Here is a 24,374-nt window from a genome sequence, read left to right as displayed (position 1 = left end):
TCTAACTGAGGCCTAACCAGTGTTTTATATAGGTTAATCATAACCTCCTGACTCTTGTACTCTGTGCCCCTATTTATAAAGCCTAGTATCCCATCTGCCCTTTTTACAGCTTTATCTACCTGTCCTCCACCTTCAAGGATTCATTTGCCGAGATGAAATGGAGGCGGTTGGTTAAGTAGGACTCGAACCGTGTGAGTGCGGTCCCACTAAGGAGGATGAGGGGAGGACGGGCGGTGGAGGAGGATGGCGTGGTTGACTGTGTGGAACGCGGCAGAGAGATCCAGGAGAACAACAACAACAACAAGATTCCATTTATAAAGCGCCTTTCACGTCAGGAGGACGTCCCAAGGCGCTGCACAGTTGGGTCAGGACCCGAGCAGGGGGGAAATGGTCAGGGTGAGGGGAGGGAAGGAGGGAGGGGGGGGAAATGCTCAGGGTGAGGGAGGAAGGAGGAGCGAGGAGGGGAAATGGTCAGGGGAGGGGAGGGAGGGAGGGAGCGAGGAGGGGGAAGAGAGTCGAGAGGGGAGCTGAAGGCTCGGTCAAAGAGGACGAGGAGGCAGAGGGAGCCCCGGTCACAGACCGAGAGGGCGTTGCTTGTGACTTTGACGAGCGCCGTCTCTGTGCTGTGGGCAAAAAACCAGACTGGAGGGACTCGAGGGGGGAGCGGAGGGAGGGGTGTGACTGAAGTTGATGTGCAACAATGCATCGCCAGGGCTTCGGCAAGGAAGGGCGGGTTGGAGATGGGACGGTACTGTGAGAGATTAGAGGGATGGAGTGATGATTGTTATCACTGGTGGAGCCTCAGTCCAGCTGTCAATCAACTGATGTCCATCAACATAGCGTGTGTGCGCGCGCGCGCGCGTGCGGTTCACCTGTCAATCACTGGGCTGTGGGTGGAGCGTTCCCGGCAACCCGTGCGGCGGTGGGCGGGGTCTGCCCGCCCGGCCACTCCGCGGCGCTGTGGGCGGAGCGCGGCGCGCGGGTGGGCGGGGTCAATCCCTGCCGGGGCGGGCGGGCGCCCTCTGTCGCTGACCGCGGCGCATCGACTTCCGGTCGGGCCCTGGCGGTGGCGGGGGGACGGCTGCTCAGCAAGATGGCGGCGGGCGCCGAGCCTGGCAACCAGTAGCAGCGCCTCGGGGGGCCCGGCTGGCGGCGAGGACCCCACCCCCTCACCTCCCCTCCCCTCCCCTCACAGCCGGACAAAAAATTCGCGCGTACGAAGCTCTCGAGGAGGTTTCCGCTTAGGAGAAGGCGGTGATTAATCGCCCCCTCAACACCTCCCCCTCTCTCTCTCTCCCCCTCTCTCTCTCCCCCTCTCCCCGCCCCCCGAGTCCCGGCTCGTTCCTGGTAAAATGGCAACCATGGAGAAGCTGATGAAGGCCTTCGAGTCGCTCAAGTCGTTCCAGCAGGGCCCGCCCAGCGAGGAGCCCGGGCAGAAGCAGTGAGTGAGCCCAGATTGTGTGTGAGGGGGGGAGGGGAGGGGTGGGGGGGGAGGGGGTTACTGACCACCTCTCCCCCCCACACACACACACACACAATCCACATCTGATCAACTGCGGATGAGGCACCTTCCCAGGGAGGAGGAGGAGGAGGAGGAGGAGGAAGGATGATGATAATCCTTGCATTTCACATCGCGCTCTGTCACGGCGTTGAGATGTCTCTTAAGTGCTTCGCAGGATATACTGTAAAGCGAATTGACTTGAAAGAAAATATTTCAAAACAAACTGCTCCTCGAGTTTGCTGCTCTTCTGTTCTATTTGGGCTCGTTCATATATATATATATATATATGATATATTTTTTAAAAGTCTCTTTTTTTCCCCTTCCCTGCTCCCAAACAAGCAGCACTTCCCATCTGTATATGTCTGTGCGTGTCCGTCTCTTCACAGGGATGTTTTGTTTACAACCTGAGCGCTTTCTGTGTTTTCACTGCAGCTCGACAAGTGCCAAGTTATAAACTTGTAACCGAGATTCTTTTAGGGAGAGATGAAATATGTTTTGATAATTGTTTGGAGATGGGGGGAGATGGGGAGAAGGAGAGCTATTATGCCCGGTGGAGGTCAGAATAGTGCATGCATTTATTAAAATTTGTTAATAATACGACAGGTGATGGTAAGAGTATAGTATTTATTTTATAAAACAAACAGTAAAGCTGACTATAATTACTTTGATGACATACAACAACACAATAATAATGTGACACAGATATACAAAACAAACACGTATCCGGACACTGTTCCGCACTCCAGATCAAACAGTAGTACTGACAATACAGGGACGACAACACGTATCCAGGCACCGTTTCATACTCCAGAGTAAACAGTAGACCTGGGATCACACCTTGACATACACTGGAGAGATCAGCCCCTGGAAATATCCCCCAGAGACAACTGACTCTTGTAATACCAACACTAAACAGGGACTGGCCTCCGGTAGACCCTTGGACCCAACCAGTCATACATAACAATATTCAATTGACAATAGTAACACCAAATGACAGATGGTGGCTTTGGTAAACTCAACAGACACAACCAGCTATAAGCCCAGCACCTAACTCACGCTGCCTAACCTGACTTCTGGGTTTTCCCAGACCAACTACTACTGCTGTTCTTACTTCTCTGTCTAGTAAACAGAACCAAAACCATATTACCCACTGCTGCTCCTCTTTCACTTTTAATGGTCACTTTCTTACTGGAGGTAAATTCACTCACCACTGTACATATACATAGATACAGTAGAATCGATATTGATTCCAATGGGAAGTGTGCTGACCCTCTACACAACTCCAACTATTTCAAAGTTACATCTTTCTTTTATGTGTTTCTAACTCCACCTCCGCTTGTCACAGTGGTAGTCCCCACCCTGCACAGGCTGCTTTGCACGAGAGAAATATGGACAACCTCTGGGTAGCCTTCCCCAGCCTGCTTGTTTCCCAGCCTTGAGATAGATAGATAGACAGGTATCTGAGGCTGCAGCCTTTTCTTTCTGTGATCGCTTATTCTTACATCTATGCTCAAGGACCCGATTGCTCAGTATCTCAGAGGAGAGAACATCTTCCCAGGAAAATGTGAAATGTAATCAGAAGCTAACCTCAGCCCGTCCAGCAAAACTACTTTTAACCATTTAACAATCAAACCTTCTGGAACATTCGTTTGCTGTTTGAAATATACCAAGGCACTCTGAGGCGATAATCGGTATATCTCAACACTGAGCACTTTCTGCGTTTTCACTGCAATTTGACAAGTGCTAAGTTATAAACTTATAACCGAGATTTTTCTAGAGAGAGGTGAAATATGTTTTGATAATTGTTCGGAAATAGGGGGAGTTGGGAAGAAAGAGGAGAGTTATTATACCCGGTGGTGGTCAGAATAGTGCATGCATTTATTAAAAACGCAAAGAGCAAGCTATTTACCTTTTTACGAATAAAATCATCTGTGCAGTTGAAGTGGCAGTGAGCAGATTTGTTGGTTAACATTGGCCATCTGTGTTTCAGTTTCTATCTTTTGTCTTTTTATACATGAAATTCTTGCATGCTTTTGCATTTTTTTAATGTATTTTTTATGGAAAGATTTGATTCAACCTCTTAAATGATTTCAAGATTCAGTCAAATGGATCTGGAAGTGCAGGTTCAAAAAAAAATCTGAAAAATCTTTAATTTTATCAAAAATTTCAGATGAAACTGGGAGCGAAATCAGGGGAATTACTGGTTAGAATATTGAGATTAACTTTCTTAATTGATGGTTAAATTTGCTTCTGGTACTTTATGATAATTGTTGATTTTGACAGGAAAATAATATAAGGTGAGGGATACATATTTTAAGCACTGTTGCCCTTTTCATCTTAACATAGTGGAAAACAATGTAGATGTTTGTTTACTGTGGTTTTAAATTTAGGGCAGATTGTAAGATTAGAAAAAAAATTTTGTTTGTGCTTAAAAGCATTGTAATGCCACCGTGGTTTTACTGGTTATATTTCATACAAACATATCCAAATGAACTTTTAAATGCCAAAGTATGGGAAGATTAATATTACTAAGATGTTGCTTGGAATTTGTAATTATGCTTGTATGGGGCTCGGGTTAAGCACTCACGGGTGCTAGTTCTATTATATCATTTTACAAAGGTATGCACATCAAGCGTGCAACCAGATTCATCCTTTCATCAGCTAATTGTACAAAATCTTCAATATGATGAAAAGCATTGCTGAAATGTAGTTTTAGTACCGTGGGGAATATCCTGTTAACTGAATAGGAAGCCTGTTGTGATACATTCCTTAACATCAGTTTGCAGTTATACGGTGTCTTTTAAGTACAGTCATGTTTTAATGTATTACAGGTACAGAGCTGGACACTGAGCAGGGATAGTGGAGGCTGGAGGAAGGGTGACCATAGGTATGGTCAATGAAGTAGATTTTCAAAAGGCTTTTAAAAATGGATATAGGGCATGAGGTGCAGCGATTTAGAGGGTTGCAGAGAACAGGAGGATTGTAGTTAAAAGCTTGGTCGATGGTGGAGCTGGCAGGTTGATGGCCCCCAATCTCTAGAACTCCATCCAGATATCCCTTTGCCTCACCCCTTCAAGCTCCCCAAATCTTCCTCTTTGATTGCTCCTTTGGTTATCTGCTTCCTTGGCCCACACCCTTCCTGAATCCAACCTCCAACTTGAGTGTAAACGCTCGACTGTTCGGTGCCTTGAGACATCCTCCTGGTGTGAAGGATACTGTAGAAATTTGTTGCATGGCAGGTGATTAGGAGGGTGGAGTATGAACTGGTTAGGCTGAATTGCTTGTTTGTGTGTTATAACAATTTATATAATGTAGGTGTGAGTGAGGATCTAGAAGTCTATCTGGGAGACATGGAGACAGTGGAAGCTAGCAAGGATGGGGTTGATGGGCATATTCAGTTTAATTTATGTGATCAAGTGATTGTGAATTTTACTGAATCTACTGCTAAGTCATAGAATCTTACAGGACAGAAGGAGGCCATTTGGCCCATCTTGTCTGCCGGGACCTTGAAAGAGCTACCAACTAGTCCCACTTCCCTGTTCTTACCCCATAGCCGTGCAGATTTGTCCTTTTCAAGAGCATATCCAATTCCCTTTTGAAAGCTACTATCAAATCTGTTTATACTACCCTTTCAGGTAATGCATTCCAGATCGTAACAATTGCTGGGTAAAAAAAGTTTCTCCTCGTCTCTCCTCTGGTTCTTTTGCCAATTATAATAATAATCCTTGCATTTTTGCATTTGACATAGCGTCTTATCACGTCTTTAAGACGTCTCAAAGTGCTTCACAGAATATAATGTAAAGTGAATTGACTGTACATTTTGCAGGTGAAACGTGGTAGCCAATTGTCACAGGAGTGTCCCACAAATAGTCGTGGATTGGGAAATCAATGGAGTAACTAATTATCTTAAATCTGTGTTCTCTGTGTTACTGACCCATTTGCCAGAGAACTCTGTTTCTCCTTATTTACTCTTAACAAAACCCCTCATAATTTTGAACACCTCTATTAAATCTCTCCTTAACCTTCTCTAATCTAAGGGAAACAATCCCAGCATCTTTAGTCTGTCTACATAACTGAAGTGCCCCATACCTGGTATTCTGCTAAATCTCCTGTATGTCCTCTCGAAGGCCCTGACATCCTTACTAAAGTGTGGTGCCCAGAATTGGACACAATATTCGACCTCAGGTTTAACCAGTGATTTATAAAGGTTTAGCATAACTTTTCTGTTTTTGTATTCTATACCATTATTCATAAAGTCAGGGATCCCATATGCTTTATTATTGGCTTTGTCAACTTGTCCTGCCACCTTCAAAGATTTGTGTATGTGAACCCTCTCTGTCCTTGCACTCCCTTTAAATTTGTATTAAAAAGTGACAGTGTTGTGCAGATATTTCTTTTTAAGGGAGTGCATGTGAACATGAATGTATTCTTTCCATAACAACTCTGTAGCACGTTTCTCCTGCATTAGGCTCTGCAAGCCAATCACCCCCATCCTACCCCGGCTCCACTGACTGAAGTTCAGGATCCTCATCCTCACTTCTAAATGTGGAGTCCTGTAGCTCAGTGGTCAGAGCACTCGCTTTGCAAGCGAGAGATCTGGGTTCAATTCCAGAGAGCGAAACCTTGGGCAAGTTTCCTTACTCCACACACCTAATAATAATCCCTCCAAAACCAAAAACAATAATAAATTGGTCATTTTCAATCTACGACTGTTTGTGGGACATTGCTGTGCGCAATTGGCTGCGCGTTCGCCCACAAATATACACTTTACAGTATATTCTGTGAAGCACTTTGGGACGTCTGGAAGAAGTGAAAAGCGCTATATCAAATGCAAGGATTATTATTATTACAGTCTTGCCCCACCCTGCCTCCGCGACCTTGTTAAACCCTACCAACATGCCCACTGCCTTTGCTCGGTAGGTACTGGCTGCTTCATGTACGCCACCCGGCCTGTCCCACAGTCGACGATCGCTCTTTAGCCTATCTGTGCCCACTCTCTGGAACTCCATCCTGGAGTCTGTTTACTTCGCCTCTTCCCTCCCCTCCTTCAAGGTCCATCTCAAGACCTTTCTCTTTGACCACATCTCTGGTCATTTTTCCCCTTCCCCCACCCCTCACAAATTCAACTCCAGCTCGGATGTAAATCCTCGATTGTCCAGCGCCTTGAGACTTTGTCCTAACGTGAAAGGCGCTATACAAATGACATTTGTTGTTTGTGCTCCAAAACCCTGTGTGCAAAGTGACGATCAGGGCTCTGATGCATCAGATTCCTCACATGGTGAGTGATTCATATTTGAACTTTGTTGTGAGGAGGTTCTGGGTGAAGGCCTGCTGCTTCTATAGAGTTGCTCTGGCATTTATCATAGCACCCAGTAAGAGTTGCAGTTTTGTAGGCCTGAGTACACTTCACCTGCTCTTTTCAGTGGGGGCTAATTTTTTGGTAGAGAACACAAAGCACAACTACATTTTTATTCATATCTTACTTTGACTTTTCAAATGTCACTTAAGTTGCTAATTTTCTTTTTTCTCTGTTGTTCGGATACGATTAATAGTGCCAGCTGTACTTCACTTAAATAGCAGGCTGTATGACCCTGGTTTGGAACATAGAAGCACAGTCTCCAGCGCAGAAGGATGCCATTTGACCCATCAAGCCTGGGCCGATTCACAGGGCAAGGATATCGCTTTAATCCCACCGCCCAGCCTTATCTCCATGCCCCTTCAAGTCCCTCTCTTTCAAACGCCTGTCCACCTCTCTCTTAAAAGCTGCAATGGAAACTGCCTCCACTGCCCTATCGGCAGGGCATTCCACATCCCAAACACTTTCTTGGTGAAAAAAGTCCTCTTTTACTCTTGTGGCTATCCTATACTTATGTCCCCTAGTTACTGCCTTCCAGTAGAAATAACCTCTCCATCTACTCTAACAAAATCGCTCATGATTTTGTACATCTCTATTAGGTCTCATCTCAACCTTCTCTGCTCCAATGAAAACAGGCCCAGCTTCGCCAACCTCTCCTCATAACTATAGGCCTTTATCCCCGAAATTATTCTCGTACACCTCTGCACCCCTCCAAGGCTCTAACATCTTTCCTGAATCTTTCATTGGTCTTGTTATGCACCATTTGCTTTTATTTTGGTTTTGTTGTTGTTGCATGTACAGCGCCACTGTACTTTCTATAGATAAGGGTTTTATTCTGCATCTCATCATAGTCCTGAGCAAGTGCAGACACAAGCATATCCTTATTAAACTAATTTCAAATGGATTACTGCAAAATTAATGTTCATTGATGCAGTCCAGCTTTCTTGCTTTGCCTTGCACTTAAAACAGCTTGACTTGAAGGGCCAGACCAATCAATTGAGCTCAGGGATTCTTCTCTCTCAGTTCCTGTTACCCCCCTTCAAACTAACACCCTAACAGGGAGCGTGGTCCGAGCTGGACAGTGATGGAAGCTTGCTGGACAGTATCTGCAGTGACAAACTACATATTTTTAGCCGGTTAAAGTCAAAAAGTACTCCAGTGCATGTTCTATGGTCCCCAAGCTTTGGCTCTCACAATCCTGTGCCTAATACTTTACCAAATTAGGTAAGTAGGGAACAAAAACAGAAGTCGTTGGGAACACTCAGCAGGTCAGGCAGCATCTATGGAAAAATGAAAGTGAGTCAATGTTTCGGGTCCACAACAACAAGTTACACTTAAATAGCACTCTTCACATTGGAAAGACGTCCCAGAGCGCTGGACAATCGGAGGTTTTGGACCCGAGCTGGGAGTTGGGTTGGGGTCAGGAGGGATGGAGGACGGTGGTGGTGGGGTGGTGGTTCTATAAGATGAAGAGCATCTTTGGAAGGAATTGGCTGCTCACATCCTTAGTCACAAAGTTGTGCGTTGAAGTTGTAGAACAGAATGCTCTACTCTGGTTTTGTAATTGACCAGGTATTGAACTTCTGTCTAGCACTTCTGAGAAGTACTGCAAGGTTTTATTACTGTATGTGATTGATGAAGCAAAAGCTTTTGACCACAATTCATGTCAAATATAATGAAATGATTACAGTAACATTTGGCTGCATACTTGTGTGTTCATGTCTGGAGTTGACGATTAGAGTCTGGCATAACAAAATTGGTAATTCTTGGGCAAATGGAGGAATGTGGAGCAGGACTTTGGAAAAAATACTAAATCTTCAGAGAACCGAGGCGAATGGAATAATGTTTGTTTTTTTGCTTGGAAAATCTGCAGTATTCCCTTGTAATTCAGTTGCAACACATTCTCAAACATTGTTTTAATTTGAAAACAGTATACGCTACATATTACCTTGTGGTAAGGAATGAGGCTTATATGTTGACTGCTTATGACTGGCATAAGTGTCCAGGTGTGACTGTGTTGAGCCATACCTAAGGTCCAGTATTGTCGTGTCTTTGTGTGATGCCCCACTATAGAGTGTAAGTATGTGCAGCTGCTTGCTGTGAGGATTGGTGTCAGTATAATCTAGTTTTAATTTCAATTTACAAATAGGCTATATTTACTTTAGTCCAGTTCTTTACTGTCTTTGACTAGAGATGCAACCATGTCACTAAAACATTCCGATTTTCATGATTAAAATTAGAAAGATATGTAGCAGTAGATTGTTAACTCCAGTCCAGTTAGTGTAGATATTTAAAACCAGATGTAGAATAGAATATTGCATTCCTCACTAATAATAACCCTTGCATTTGATATAGCGCATTATCATGTCGTTGAGGTTTCTCAAAGCGCTTCACAGAATATACAGTACTGTAAAGTGATTTGACTATATTTTGGGGGTCATTCATTCAGCAACAATTTACATTTATATTATGTTTTACATAAAACAACCTTTCATGGTATGTGACAGATTTGTAGTAGACACCGAGCTGGGAAATATGAGATTTAAAGATGTTGACAAAAAGTATTCTTGAAGAGGTTGAGGAGATGTTTTAAAGGCAGAAAAAGAGAGAGCAAGGTAAAGTAGTTTGGGAAGTGTTTCAGAAGAGCTGAAGGTTTAGCCACTAATGGTGTAGAGGAGAATTAGCAATAGACAGAATCAGAAGAGCAAAGGAATTTATCTTAAAAAATCCGCTAAATTGATTTTAAAAAAAGGTAAACCACTGTAATCGTTGGTTACCACTTCATATTTATTTTTTATGAATATGAGTGTTTCATACTATGGTGGATTTCTGTGTTATGGGAGGAAAGAGTACCTGCTCGTTTTCACACTAAAAGTCATTGTTTCCACAGGGACCTTTTGTTTAATTTTGCATGCAGTTTTATAACTAATGCGCGTACTGATGCAAAGAAAGTTAGGTCCAACTGAGTATCCCTGTATGCCTTTATTTAAAAATTAGGCTCGTACATATCTTGAAATGGTGACTGATATAACAAATTATGTTAAACCTACTAATGCATTTTAGAATATTTGGCCAAAGCGTTGATCTGGCTGGTCACATTGGCCATCTAGTCTTAGTATTAATATATAGAGCTGTCTTGTAACATCTTGTTTACAATTCTGCAAGAAGCTTTTGGTGTGAACATTTGCATAACACAGATTGGTAGTGCACAATTTTGTGAGCAATAGGAAACCAAACAATTCAGTACTCCTAACTACAAAGTGACAATCAGTCTTAATAGATTTTTGTAAAACATCTGAAATTGTTCTTGCAATGCACATGTGCAAAGACATCTCAGATTTGCACATCTGCAGAATTACTATTCCAATAACACATTGCCAGTATGTTAAACTAACCTACGGTGCAAGTATACTTCAGTATTTATAGTTGTGACTTTCATCACAGCATTTTCTTTCCTAATTCCAGATTGACATTTACTGTACTTGCACACTTTGACAGTCTGATTTATTAACCATTACACGATTGAGGTTTGAAAAAAAACCAATGAGAATTAGATTAAAGAGTTAAAATGGTCTATGAACTTGAACTTAAGAGATCATTTCTGTTTGTCAGAAGAGAATTTAGTTAATAGATTCTAACTTTGCAAATAAAGCTTGTGCCAACTCCCCAGATGGTTTAGATACGAGCCAGTTTAGCACTCAGCCATACAGACCAGAAGGTCATGGATTTAAATCCCGATTTGTGGTGTTAACTGAGTAGCAGATGGGTTGCTATGTGTGTCCTCCGTGCCCCTGGGCAATGCAGGGGAAATGGCGACTAAGTTTCCTGCTCATGATCACTATCCAGTGAAGCCTTTTAAAAAATTAATTGTATGTGAGAATCTCTTCAGAAGCGATGTTAAAATTCCTTTGAATTATTAAATGTTTCTTAATTCCACTTTGAAGGAAAAATCAAAAGTGGGAACAAACATCCATACTTGAAACTCTGGATTGTGTTTGGTTTGGTATCCTGTGCTGTGGTGTAATCTTACATCATTCTACTGGGTTATGGCAACTGCCTGATTCTAAGGTTACCAATCCCAGTTGTTTTTCTTAGCATAATTGTTTTTAAACATTTTTCAACTTAACTAATTCAAAGAACATCTTGAACACTGTGCCACTTAGTGAGTGCCCCAAGTACGATATTATGGTTTGGGAGAGGACCTTGAAAGGTATTAATTGGACGTTACAAGGGACCTTTGTTTCGATTGTTGAAACTTTGCTTTGGACACTGTCTTATGGGACAGAGCCGTATGTTTGTTCTCGTCTCTTTTCAAAGTCAGGAAGATCTCAATGCAGGTGAGGCTTGTGGGGTATAAGACAGGTGTCAAAACACTTCAGTGGAGCTGCATTACTCCTGGAGCCTCTCTGACCCCTTGCTTCCCTAGGATTCTGGATGTCTTGAAAGTTATAAGCATAGAAATATACAAGACAGAAGGATGCCATTTGGTATATCTTGCCTGAGTTGACTCTGTTTAGATTGTTTCCTGCCTTTCCGCTTTCAAACAAACATTGTCCCACTTTCAGAAGAATACATCCTAACTGCATTGTCAATTTATAATAATAATTTATTAATTTATTAATTATCAGCAGTTTTCACTTGGGACACTTGTCACTATCCATAGATACCCTTCCCAACCTAGACTGGGGAGGGAGGGGACTTTTTTCTCCCTCTGTCAATTTCCTGCCATCCCTCCCGATCCCTTGCTGGGTATGATTTCACAACTCACCTTCCTACAACGTACCCAAGTACTCATTCTTTGTTTGTGATTCTTGAGTGACATGGAGAGTCAGAAAGCAAAATGCAAAATTATGTTTTTAGATATTTTCAGCTATAATCAATGCTGTCCTCACCCAATGTCCACATGTGCATATCCAGGTGGTACTAGACAGAGATCAGGGACACAAAGCCTGCTTGCTTTTTGCACCCTCCCTCCGAATCCAGGAACGCTGAGGCTAGTTGTTATCCAGCAGCAAGAGAGCCAATACAGAACTCTTGGAAAGGTCATTGCAGAGACTAGTGGCTGGATACCAAATAACTTTTGAAACTGGAAATTTCTTGGTGTGCGAGGAAGGTAAAATAAAGCTGATTCAGGCATGAAATCATTCAGAGCAGTTCTGCGGCATTTTACTCAACAGTAGAACCAGAATGAGCAAGATAAGGAGGGAGGATCCTGTGACGAGATAAACACAGAGCAACAAAAGGGCGAGGGCAGGATCTGGAGCAAATTATTGTGAGTGGAAAGAAAAGGAGAGGCGAATAAGTGATATTCATACAGAGAAACAGGAGAAAGAAAACTGATTGAGAGTTTTGGGGTTGGGTCAAACCAAGTTTGAGATTGCCATGAGAAGTAAGGTGGCAATGAGAGAAAATTCAAAGGTAGGTGTTCTGAGAGAGATACAAGTTGGCTGTTTTGGGAAGAGGTAAGAGAGGGTAGTCATCAATCATAAAGAAAAATGGATAAAATTAATTTGAGGGATGACTTTATCTAAGTAATGCGAACATCTTGATAATGATAAAGAAATGTCATCATTGGCCAGTATCATTACCATTGCAGTGGAGTCCTGTAGCTCAGTGGTTAGAGCTGTATCTCAGTGGTTAGCTTGTTTTTGTTAGGCAGGACGAAACCTTGGGCAAGTTTCCTTACTCCACACGCCTCTGTTTACCTAGCAGTAAATAGGAACCCGGTTGTTAGTCGATTGGCAGATCGCTTTTACGGGTGTAATAATTCCTTCAAAACAAAATAATAATTGGCTGCAGCGCTTTGCCCACAAAATATACAGTCAATTCACTGCAGTGTATTCTGTGAAGTGCTTTGAGACATCTCGAAGACGTGATAAGGTGCTATATCAAATGCAAGGATTATTATTATAGTTGTGCTTTTCCTGCTGTCCCAATAAATACAATGACATTAACATCTATATGGCATCTTTCAAACCTGCATGATATCTAAAAGTGCTTTAAGTTTACGGCTGGGACTCGAGCTGGGGAGGAGTGTGAATGCTGAAGAGGATGGGAAGGAGAAAGGTGTCCGAAAGCATTGTCAACGAGGTACATCTTGAGAAGGATTTTTAACTTGGAGTGGAGGACCTGTCATTCAATAATCAGGCAGGGGACATGAAGCAGGTCAGTGTTAGCTAAGCAAATGGAGTGGCTAGATAGCTAGATTTTTAGGAGGTTACATAGATAGTGTGATATCAGTTAGTTTTGCACAAGCTGAGATTCAAGCCTGGTGTTTGTGGCTTAATACTACACCTGGCTGCTCCACTTTGCCAACCATATCGTTGGGGAAGCTAGATGGAAGTGTTTAAATTCTGTCTCACCTCTGTGATCTCGTGCACAGTATACAGATGATACAGTTGGCCATCTAGGCTAGTCTGATTTTAGGTAAAGCAATGTAGTGCCTACAATTCATTTGATAGCAAAGACTGGAACCATACATAAAATCCTAGAAATGTGTAGGACAGATATGGGTCATTCGTCCATAACGCCTATGGTGGCTTTTTGAAAAAGGGATCTACTTAGGCCCCCTTCCCCTTGCTCTTTTATGTTTCTTCTTTTTAGATGTTAATCTAAATCAATATTAGGAGCAAATGGATTATGCCTCAACTACAATAGGATCTTTCTTTGTCATAATAATAATAATCGCTTTGTTCGGTATAAAAAAGCCTCTATCAAATCTCTTCTCAGTCTTTGCTGGTTCTAGGGAAACAGTTCTTCCAGTCTGTTCTGAGAAGTCAAATCTCTCATTCCTGTTGAGTGTTTCAATGTGCAAATATGGTTCATTGTGTAAGCTAATAGCAAACAGCCATGAAGTGAGTGACTAATTAAAGCAGTTCGATATAGGATGGTTTTAATTTGGAGTTTTAATTATTTTGGTGCAAAATGAATGTGGATCAGGTTTCTTGAACTGTAAAGCTTTAAGATGTAGAATTGTGAGTTATATTAAATACCGTGTTATGTTGCATTTTTACACACAATTAAATTTTAGCAATCTTGTCCACACATCTATAACTTAAAGAAGTTTATCACAACTACAACCTGAAACCAAATATTTAAGGGTTTGGAGAATGAGCATTAACGAATAATGGCTGTATTTCCCTACAAAATGTGAGCTTCCCTACTTTGTAATGACATTTACAATTGAATTAATATGTTTTTCCACACATCAGCGCATTTTACAAATTATTGGATATTACATTATTAGCAGTATTATTTTAGTTCATGAGAAAGATTTGATAGCACATGCAGTACTTGTGAATTATTGCACCTCCAGTAAATGTAAACTTCACAAATAAGCATCAAATCCAGTAAAATGCACAAATTATTTTGTGTTCTGAGTCTACATGGAGCAGGAGCATCGGTGTTCTTCGTTGAGTGGAGTGGCATTGGTTTTTACCTAAGATTCTCCATTGGAGTTTTCCTACAAAACATACAACCACAGTACTTTACACCAAAAATTCTGTGAAAGACTTTGAAATATCCTTGTGATGTGAAAAGCGCTATATCCAAGGCAAAGATTACTATTATGCATTTCTGATTTTTGCCTCAGCTGCCTATGGTTATCTACCTTACTCTGTGGATGTCTATCTAATTGCTCTCTCACGTCTTCATTTTCTTTAGGAAGAAAGAATCTGCCACTACCAAAAAGGACCGTGTAACACACTGCCTGACCATTTGTGAAAACATTGTTGCACAGTCTCTGAGGTAAACTAGATTTAACCTAAATTTATATTAATGTTATAATTTTGAGTTATTACTTGCTGCTTGTGCTTGTGAGAATATTCATTTGAGATTAATCTACTGAGCTTTCATTAATCAATATTGTATATTGAATAATGTAGAATAAAATTTGCCACTATCTATTTGACTTGAAGCCCTTTTAATTTAACTTTCAGCCTATTGAGCTTTTTATCACCAATTTGATCGTGGTATCTGATTTCTCTGACTTTTCTTCCTTTTCCCCTCAATACGGAAATACATCCCGAATACTTATCTCCCTTTTAAACATCATAATTGATTCTTCTGGGACAGTGGATTGCTCATTTTTGTAACTTTGTTTAAAAATATTTTTTGATCTCACTCTTGCATACAGTAGGTTTTATTTCCTCCCAGAATTACTTTCATTGTTCCTGGAATACAATGTTTGTATTGATTAGATACCTCCAACAGGATTGAAAAATAACATCCATCACCAGCACTAGTGCCTAGGTTGATCTTGCACATGGATTGGCAGCACATTCGCAGTGATATTTTGATGGCTTTGGTGTTGGTTGCTGGCCTTGTTTGTTCACAGTTCGTGTGTGACCCAGAAAACCAAGAGGAGAATGAAGTAGGAAGTAACTAGAGAAAAACTGTTTATAACAACTTGAATTTATATAGCGCCCTTCACACAATGTAGCATCTCAGAGTGTTCTTAAGCACTCCAGATCACAAGAAAAGCAGATGCAGTACTGAATGAAATTCTGAAGATTTGTTCTAACTCTGATTGTTTAAAAATACCTTCTTTTTAAAATAAAAACTTGGCAGGGTATGCTGTTCATAGTATGTTGTTATCAGATAATATATAAGCACACTGAGATGCTACCCGTGAAGGACCCTACATAAATGCAGGTTGTTATTGTTGAAAAACATGCTTGCAGTGTTAAAGGTGATTTCTACATTTTTTTTATTTTACAGGAACTCACCAGAGTTTCAGAAACTGCTGGGGATTGCAATGGAAATGTTTTTATTGTGCTGTGACGATACAGAGTCTGACGTTAGAATGGTAGCTGATGAATGTTTAAATAAAATTATCAAAGTAAGTATAATTTTTTTAAAACTGGCAGTGTATGGTGTTCATAGTATGTTTTCATCAGATAATATCTAAGCATTCTGAGATACATGAAGCCCACAAATGTACAGTCAATTCACTTCACAGTATATTCTATGAAGCGCTTTGCAACATCTCAATGACGTGATAAGGCGCTATATCAAATGCAAGGATTATTATTATGCCATCTGTGTGTATCTGGACCCAAATTGATTTCTCTGTTGTTCAAACCTTTAAGGATTTGTGACATCCTTATTGGCAACTAATCACAATAAGACGATTAAACTCTGCCACTTGCACAATAAAATTTCAGAAAACTGATTAGTATGAAGTTGGAATTAACCCTGCCTTCTTCAGAGACTTCTGTAAAAATGTAAGAATGTTTTTCTGTAATTTTAACATTTAAGGTCTATATAGGCTGTTAATTAACACTAAAGATGTCTTTTAAAGCAAAATCCAATGTCTAGCTGTTTCTTTTGTTGATAGGCCCTGATGGACTCGAATCTGCCGAGGTTGCAATTAGAGCTCTATAAAGAAATCAAAAAGGTTGGTAAGCAATCTGAAAAATGCCCACCGATTTTTTTTCCACAGAATCGTGTAAAATGATGATTTTGCATAATTGTATTCCTTTCATAAATTCCATTTCAATCTGCATTAAATTTGTGACTGAAATTGATGGAAGTAAACTGACACAGACTGTAACTTCTGTCTATTAATGGCATTAAGCATTGTTGAGGTGCAGCATGTTTAACACCAGTTGTTTATTGAGATTCTATAGAAATGCATTTGAAATAGTGATTTGCTCCTTCAAAAGTGAGCATTGTTAACTTGATTTAGTAAATGTCAGGCAATATCTAAAGCAACATAGGAATGGAATCTATATGCCAAATGTTTTTAAGATGAGTAGTGTTAATTAGCTTGGGGAAAATATTACTATCAAGGCAACTTAATTGTTTAACAGATAGCTGTTGGCAACTTCTAAGTTCCATAATCTGGGACAATATTAAATCCGTTGCATTTACTGATTGTCTTTAAGAGCCCAATATTTCAACTAGGGTGATCAAATATGTAACAATAAATAATAAAAAGGGGAAATAATCCCTTCAACACAACAAAAAAATGTGATCAATCAATCCACAACTGTTTGTGGGGAAACTGCTGTGTGCAATTGGCTGCTGCGTTTCACCCACAAAATATACAGTTAATTCACTTTACAGTATAGTCTGTAAAATTATTTGAGACATCTCAACTTTATTTCTTTCGATGTACAGAATGGCCCCTCTCGAAGTCTTCGTGCTGCACTTTGGAGGTTTGCTGAGCTGGCTCACCTTGTTCGTCCACAGAAGTGCAGGTGATCTATATTACATACATCTAGTTGTTAATGTACCTTTTAGTGTGCCTTTATAAATTGTTTCTTCAAACATAAAAATCTTTTAAAAATCTTTTATCTCCTGTACCATTTTTATTTAAACAAAATGTTTCTGTGGATTTTTTTTATAGTCCTGGATGAGAGCCAATTTTCTCCAGTTGAATATCGACAAGACCAAGGCTCTCCTACTTGGCTCCCATCAGCGCCTTCTCACCTCAGGCGCTGACAGCATCACTAGTGTTCCTGAACTTGTTAGATTGAGGGAGCTGAATTCACTGTGTGTGTGTGTATATATATATATTAGCCTACAGTGCTTTAGCATCAACAATATCTGTTAATTCATATTATATTGGATTCAATAACTCTTCAGTAGTTGCTGATATAATAAATATTTAGGGAAAAGGATATTTTGAGTATGTGTACTTTTTATTTTTAAGATACAGAGCCCTCTCTTTAGCATCTACTAGTTCTTCACAAGTGTTACATAGTGTTATGGCATGGAAACAGTAGTTTATATCAGTGTTGCTTTGGGTTAAATGTCAAGAGATGGTTAGGTGGAGCCTCTTTTTAGGAGATAATTTGCACTCTTGTTAGCATTGTCAAGCTGCACTGCTGGGATTTTGATTTCAGTGGAGCACGGGATTGAAGCTTCCACTTTGTAGTGCATTTTGAACCTTAATGAGTCTCATTATTTGCCCCTCTTTAGGCCTTACCTTGTGAACCTACTTCCCTGTCTGGCTCGGATCAGCAAACGTCCAGAAGAAGCTGTGCAGGAGACGCTTGCCAATTCTGTGCCGAAGATCATGGCAGCTCTGGGCAACTTTGCAAACGACAGTGAAATTAAAGTACTGTAATCTTCTACTTCCGTTAATAGTGTCTTTGTTTGCTCACCTATCATTTTCTTTACTTTCTTTTACTCATAAACATGGTGATAGGTTACCACATGTTGGAAACTGACTAACTGAAAAAAAATATTTTTAGTCAAAATTAGGAATGGCATTTTTGGTGAACATGGACACAATCTATTTTCTTCCCCCCAGGATGTTGTGTGTAACGTAAACTAGCCTGCAATGCCACAGTAATGTTAATTTCAGGTGGGAAAAGATAAATAAGATTTTAAGGTCCCAATGTTTCTTTAATTGATAAGTGGAATGGTTTTCAAGGCAGCAACCTTATTGTGGTTTACGGTGCCTGATCGCCTCGGAATAACTTAAGTAGCTTATAAATGTTTTAAAAGCAGCAACATTTATGGCCCTGAGCACTTCAAGGAAAGTTTAAGGAAATGGTATCTGAAACTTGAGATTAAATTACAATCTCAAGGTAATTACAATATTTTATAATGTAGTTTAAATTTACTATGATTCTTTTATGTTGAGAGAGGCTTTCAATTCCTTTGCTCTGTGCTCCGTAATGCTAATTCGTGGTGACTCCCTTGAAGGGTTTTCCCCACTAGTTTTCTATCTTTGTGAAGGCAGTTGATTCAGGAAAACAGAGTTCTGGTCACTTTCTAGTAACTCGCCCAAGTGGCCCTTATTCACGCATACTCTACCTCCACTGAGTGTTCAGCAAGCTATTTGATTGTGAGGACATTTTGTTGTGGTACTTACAATTGGTTTTGAGTTAGTGAGGACGGAAAATCTGCCAAGATTTCTGTTCCTGTTCATTATCTAGTGACCCGGCTGGAAAATGGTCAGCCCATGCGAAAACCCATCCCCATGCTTTAGAGTGTCCAAACCAAACTGAGAATTCCATGCTTCCCACCTACACATGGAAATCCCAGAGATAGATTGTTTTGAATGGAATACACACTCTTTCCCTTGAGGGGCACATCTTATTGACCTCATTTAATGGGGTTATTCAAGTAACAATTAGCTCACCAAAGTGTAGTTTTAATATCTAATTGATTTCCCTTTTTTTTCCTTTCCCCCAAAGATGATGATATGTTGTGGTAAGGTGTGAACATTACAAATAAAGTCTTAAGAAACACCAGAATATCTAGCATACTATTACAGGTGTCTGGGGATTACAGGATTCTATCATGAGCTAAATCTAGAAGATGATGTAATGTATTTTCTTGATGCTTAGGAGTCCCATATGATTTAAAAGCTTTCATAGGGATTCTGTAGGTTGCGAATTGTATCACTTAGTGTTATTTCTCCGACATGAATGGGGCAAAATAAATGCAATTTGTTATTGTTTTTGCAAAACTATTTTACTTTAGTCCATTTTTTAAAATTAATTTTTTTAATGACTATTTGTCTAGGGGATCATTTTGGGGTAAGATATATATAGTATTAAGGAGCGGAAATTGAAAGTGCAAGAATTGCCATATTTGAGGCTCGAAGCTCTTAGTATTTTTCATCCATTCTGTTTTTGTATTTTGTAATGTTTTTCCTCCCAATAGCCTTCACTTTGCAATATGCAACATAAATATACCAGATATTTAGAACCTGTTATAAAACAACAGTTTGGGTCCATGAAAGGAGTCCCTGCATTCTATCTATTCCTGTTCGAGCTATAGTGCAGCCAGCAGCTCTGGATCATGACGTCACCAATGAATTAACTAGGCCATGCTGCACACGAGTGTAGTACTGTGCAGAAAACTGGAAGGCCTTCTGTGTGCTGTGCACAGGACACTGGCCAGTCAGTGCTGGAAGTGTGCAGTACTACTGTGGGCCACAGTGAAACAACAACTTGCATTTATATAGCACCATTCACACTGTGGCAGTGTCGGAGCACACATGGGTTGTATTCATACTTGTGATACAGTGAGGACTGAATATACTGGGTTTTTGTCATTTACACTTGTCTATAGAAAAGTTATTCTTCATTTTAGATTATCTTTTTCCTGCTTCTGTCAGAATCAAATGGAATATATTATAGGTGCCTTTGCTTGTAGATTGAATCTAAATCCAAAATATTCTATTGATAAGACATCAAGTGACCTGACACCACATATGTGGAAAAAAAGCTGTAGGGTATAACACAAAGAGAAATTAAGTGTTTAATTTTGAAATTTCAGATGTTGTTGAAGACGTTTATTGGGAACCTGAAATCGAGTTCTCCAACTATTCGGAGAACTGCAGCCAGTTCAGCTGTTGTCATCTGTCAGCATTCAAGAAGGACCCAGTATTTCTACACTTGGCTATTGAATGTGCTTTTGGGTAAGACTGGTGTGAAGTAAAAATGTCACGGCTAAAACCTGTATTTTGTGGTAATTGGAGGTGTAGAGATTTAGCTGCTTAGAAATTCGTCTCTGGCCCATGTATTTGGAAAGATGGTTCCTTTAAAATGCAAATGATTAAATTGCACAATATACTATTTGGATTGATGGGGAAGGGGAAGAATGGACTTAAGATGAAAGCAAGGTTGTAGTTTGAATTCAAGATTATTTTGCACTTGAGGTCAAAGCAAACCTTATCTGCTTTACTGAGCAAATGCATCCAGGCATAGTAATAGTCCTTTTCTGTGTGTTTTTTAATATCGTTTATAACCACAAAGCCAAAACACTCACTTATCTCTTCCTTACCGTGTGTCTAATTCCTCTTCCTGACTTAATCTTCTTTCACTGTCTTGTCCTCGGGAGGTCATGCTGACTAGAAGACAACCCAGTTTTTGATGAGGGATTTGTTCCAAGAATTGGTGCGACTGAGGCAGTGTTAGCTGGGTAAAACAATCCTGTAGCCTTAACCATGCCTCTTAAAGAGAAATGGTTTGCTCATGGACAACAAAAACTAGACAGGAAAGATGAGGGGAAAATTGAAGGAAAGAATAAAGCAATACAGTACAATGATTCGATGAGCAATACTGAATGTGAAAATGAAAAATTGACAATTGATATAAAAAATTAATTGATAGTGTAAACACAATGAGGAGCTCCAGATAGCTACTTTGCATATACTGTATATCTTCATAGTTTAAAATTGTAGTACAAGTATTATGTGTGATGGAAATGCCTTGTTTACTTGATCACTGTTACTTTGTTAGTAAAATGCATTGTGCTGATTTGCGACACTGGCCGGGATATTATAACTTTTATAATATTTCAACACAGCTCACTGGATCTCATCTTTCCACAATACCCACAGGGGAAGGATGAGCTCAAGTGAGCTAAATCAAAACTAATCTTGTGACATGTTGGGATAATTGTAAGAAATTATATCATGCCAGTAACTTACATTTTGGACTTTGCACCAGATTCGAAGAGTGATTACCTCACCATTATTTATAAGGGCAGTAACCTTTTCTTATTGGATGCTTCGTAAGGGCTTTTGGGAGGATGTCTAATTACTTGCACAAGAAAATTAAATTGCAGTTTTTGCAATGACGTAATTTAATTATTGCCAAGACCTAAAATGGGACAACGGCCTAATTAAATGACTAATGCTTTGCCAGTCGATCTATTAGGTGGATATAATATTTACAATTGTCAATCCATCCTGTGCTATTTTGACAGATTTTTTAAAAAATGTTTACATCTGTAACCATGTTCTATGATCATTTTAATATTTCTTATGTTCTTATGCTTATCTTAGTTTCAGGTTGTGTGGCATTTTTGAAAATTGTTCATTTGGAAGCCAAATGGCTCTTAAGCCAATCAAACATGAAGAATTTCAAGCCCCTTGTTCATCTTAAATTTGTAAAACTAATAGTAACTTTGCAAAGGGATCATGACTAATTGCTGGCTTATCTAGAATTTAACATGTGGAACGCATTAATGCTGATGGTTAGCCTAACAGTTAGTGCTATTGCGTCATATTAACTGAACAGAATGTGGCACGTAAAAGCACTTTTACTTTATTTAGAGGAATGAAATGTGTCAACAAAGCTGAGAAAGTATTGAGATCTGACATTTATATTCCTTTATTCTCTATAATGCTGCAGGATTTTTAGTCCCCGTGGAGGAAGATCGGCCTACTCCACTTATCCTAGGAGTAATGCTTACACTCAGGTATCTAATGCCTTTGCTGAGACAACAAGTCAAGGATACTAGTCTGAGAGGCAGCTTTGGTGTGACTCGGAAGGAAGCTGAAATCTCCCCTTCTTTGGAGCAACTTATACAGGTATGTGCTGAAGGACAGGTGTGTTTTTTGGGAGGATAAAGTAGGAAGAAGAGATATTATTGAAGATCATGAGGTGAATAATGTCAGATTATTCACATCAATTTTCACAAGTTTTAATTCTAGCTTTTGCTAGCAGATCTTAAAAACAAGGAGATTATTACTGTAGTACATGTTCTGAAGAAACTCAAACATTTGAAGGAATCAATTGGATCCTTGATGGAGTGACGAGGCTCTGGTTTGAGAAACTCCATGAACACAAACTGAGCCCTGCAGTATAACAAGATGTTAACCTTTCCAAACAAAACAGTGATACATAAATTGGTTTTACTGTCTTGTGGGAATATGTTGAAATGCTGAACACTGTCCAACGCCTTGGGACATCCTCCCGATGTGAAAGGCGCTATACAAATGTAATCTTGTTGTTGTTTGAGACTGTTAGGTGGGATGCTATGAATGCTCATCTAAAGAGCATAGAAGCTATGAGGAGTATTCAACATGGATTTAGAGGAAATGGGTCATGCTCTGGGCCAATAGAAAAGTGCGGCTGTACTTTTTCTGTTGAACCTGCCAAACCCCCCCCCCCCCCACCCAGGTACAAGCCTGCTGTAAACAAACGCGGGCTGCTCGCTGTTTACCTGATGTCACTGTGGGTGGGGAGGCTCCGACACGCATGCGAGGTGCGGCACAAGAGGCAAATGGGCTTCACTCGGAGGCCTCACTGTTGCGATTGCCTGTGTGAGTGTCTGTGTGTCTATGTTTCTGTGAGTGTCTGTGTGTGTTTCTCTGTGTGAGTGTCTGCGTGTCTCTATGTATGTGTGAGTGTCTGTGTCTCTGTGTTTGTATACCTATCTGTGTCTGTGTGTCTCTCTGTGTCTGCGGGGGTGTCTGTGTTTGTGAGTGCCTGTGTGTGTGTCTCTATATGTATGTGTATGTCTCTGAGTGTGTGTGTGTGAGTGTGTGTGTGTGTGGTGCTGGCCCTGAGAGGCAGGAGGTGCTGAGCTCCTGTAGCCTCACTGGTGTCGTTTCCCCCCATCCCCAGTCCTCCCCCCCCAAAGGGCCACACAGTTCATCTTAAAGAAGCAATTAATTTTTTTTGCAACAATCTAATATGTGTTATTTCCTTATGTTTAGTTTTTATCAATAAAGTGAAAACATGTAGGTCGGCAGTAAAATGTACCTCAATAGCACCAATCAAAAGCAATCAACCCCCTGCAATTTCCCACAAGATTCATCAAATCTCTCTGCAATTTTTGGCACATATTTTCACACTTTTCTATTGGCTCAGGTGATGCTTCACTAGAGTGTATTAGTATTTTCAAAAAGCATTTAATAAAATCCATGTGATACTTTTAAGGAGTTAATCGGAATTTAGTGAGTTAAGTTGAAAATTGTCTGAGGTAAAAAGTGATAATTCATGGTGTAAAGATTCTAAAAACTTCTTGCTGTGGAAGTCGGGGGGCTTGTACTTACTGGACCTAATCTTCCAGAGAAGTGGCCTGTAGGCATGTATTAGAGACGAGACTACCCTTCTGTGATAGATAGCCGGATCTGAGTTGTTCTTCTGCTTGGGAAAGTTTCGTATTTCGGCAGCAATGTTTTCCTTTGGTCAACTAAATTCCATCATGGGAGTCGACTTTTTAAAAAAAAATTAAACACAGGTAAACTCAGTTATAATGTGGGTTTGCGTATAGGATGCTTGATTTGTGGATCCCAAAATACCCACACTTGTAATCCAGGTCCATCGGCCTTTCAAAACTGGTTGGTATGCATAAACCAAAAACTTCTTCTGTCGAGTGTGTGTGTGTCTCCTGCCCCCTTCCCCCCTTGATTTCCGTGTCTCTAAATCTGTCTATTTCTGACTTCCCCTCTTAAATTTTAACTTCCTTGTTTTGTCTCTTCACTTTTTAAAAAATTTCTATTTCTTTCTCTGTGACTCTAACCGAATAACAAATTGCTAAATAAACACCTTGGCATAGCTAGTTTGCACTTGCAATGCGCGGCTAAATCGTGAACCCTGTGATCTTGTGTACAGACGCGTAAATAGAAACTCCTTTGTATCCACCTCAACTGGCAAGGCAGATGGGATCTAACTTAATGAGAAAGGGATAATCAGGCAATAAATAAACAACGTTTTATTGATGTAAAATGTGATTGTGTAAGTAAATAATCATAAACAAATAGATAACCTAGAAAGTTCTGGAATTTACATAAGGTAAAATTATCTTGCTGATTTT

General features: G+C 40.2%; 1 protein-coding gene across 1 annotated transcript in view; it reads left to right on the top strand.

The window, feature by feature from the left end:
- Positions 1–1,179: 1,179 nt before the first annotated feature.
- Positions 1,180–24,374, top strand: part of htt (huntingtin) — a 111,046-nt gene continuing 87,851 nt past the window's right edge. Inside the window, exons 1-8 of the mRNA XM_042342911.1 lie at positions 1,180–1,441; positions 14,520–14,603; positions 15,576–15,696; positions 16,195–16,254; positions 16,980–17,059; positions 17,784–17,922; positions 20,100–20,241; positions 21,962–22,140. Of these exons, the coding sequence (XP_042198845.1) occupies positions 1,353–1,441; positions 14,520–14,603; positions 15,576–15,696; positions 16,195–16,254; positions 16,980–17,059; positions 17,784–17,922; positions 20,100–20,241; positions 21,962–22,140 (894 nt within the window). The 5' untranslated portion in view covers positions 1,180–1,352. The remainder of the gene's footprint in view (positions 1,442–14,519; positions 14,604–15,575; positions 15,697–16,194; positions 16,255–16,979; positions 17,060–17,783; positions 17,923–20,099; positions 20,242–21,961; positions 22,141–24,374) is intronic.

The sequence above is a fragment of the Callorhinchus milii genome, unplaced genomic scaffold (assembly GCF_018977255.1).
Source record: "Callorhinchus milii isolate IMCB2004 unplaced genomic scaffold, IMCB_Cmil_1.0 Scaffold1, whole genome shotgun sequence".
NCBI classification, from domain to species: Eukaryota; Metazoa; Chordata; class Chondrichthyes; order Chimaeriformes; family Callorhinchidae; genus Callorhinchus; species Callorhinchus milii.
This window is presented reverse-complemented; position numbering and strand designations above follow the sequence as displayed.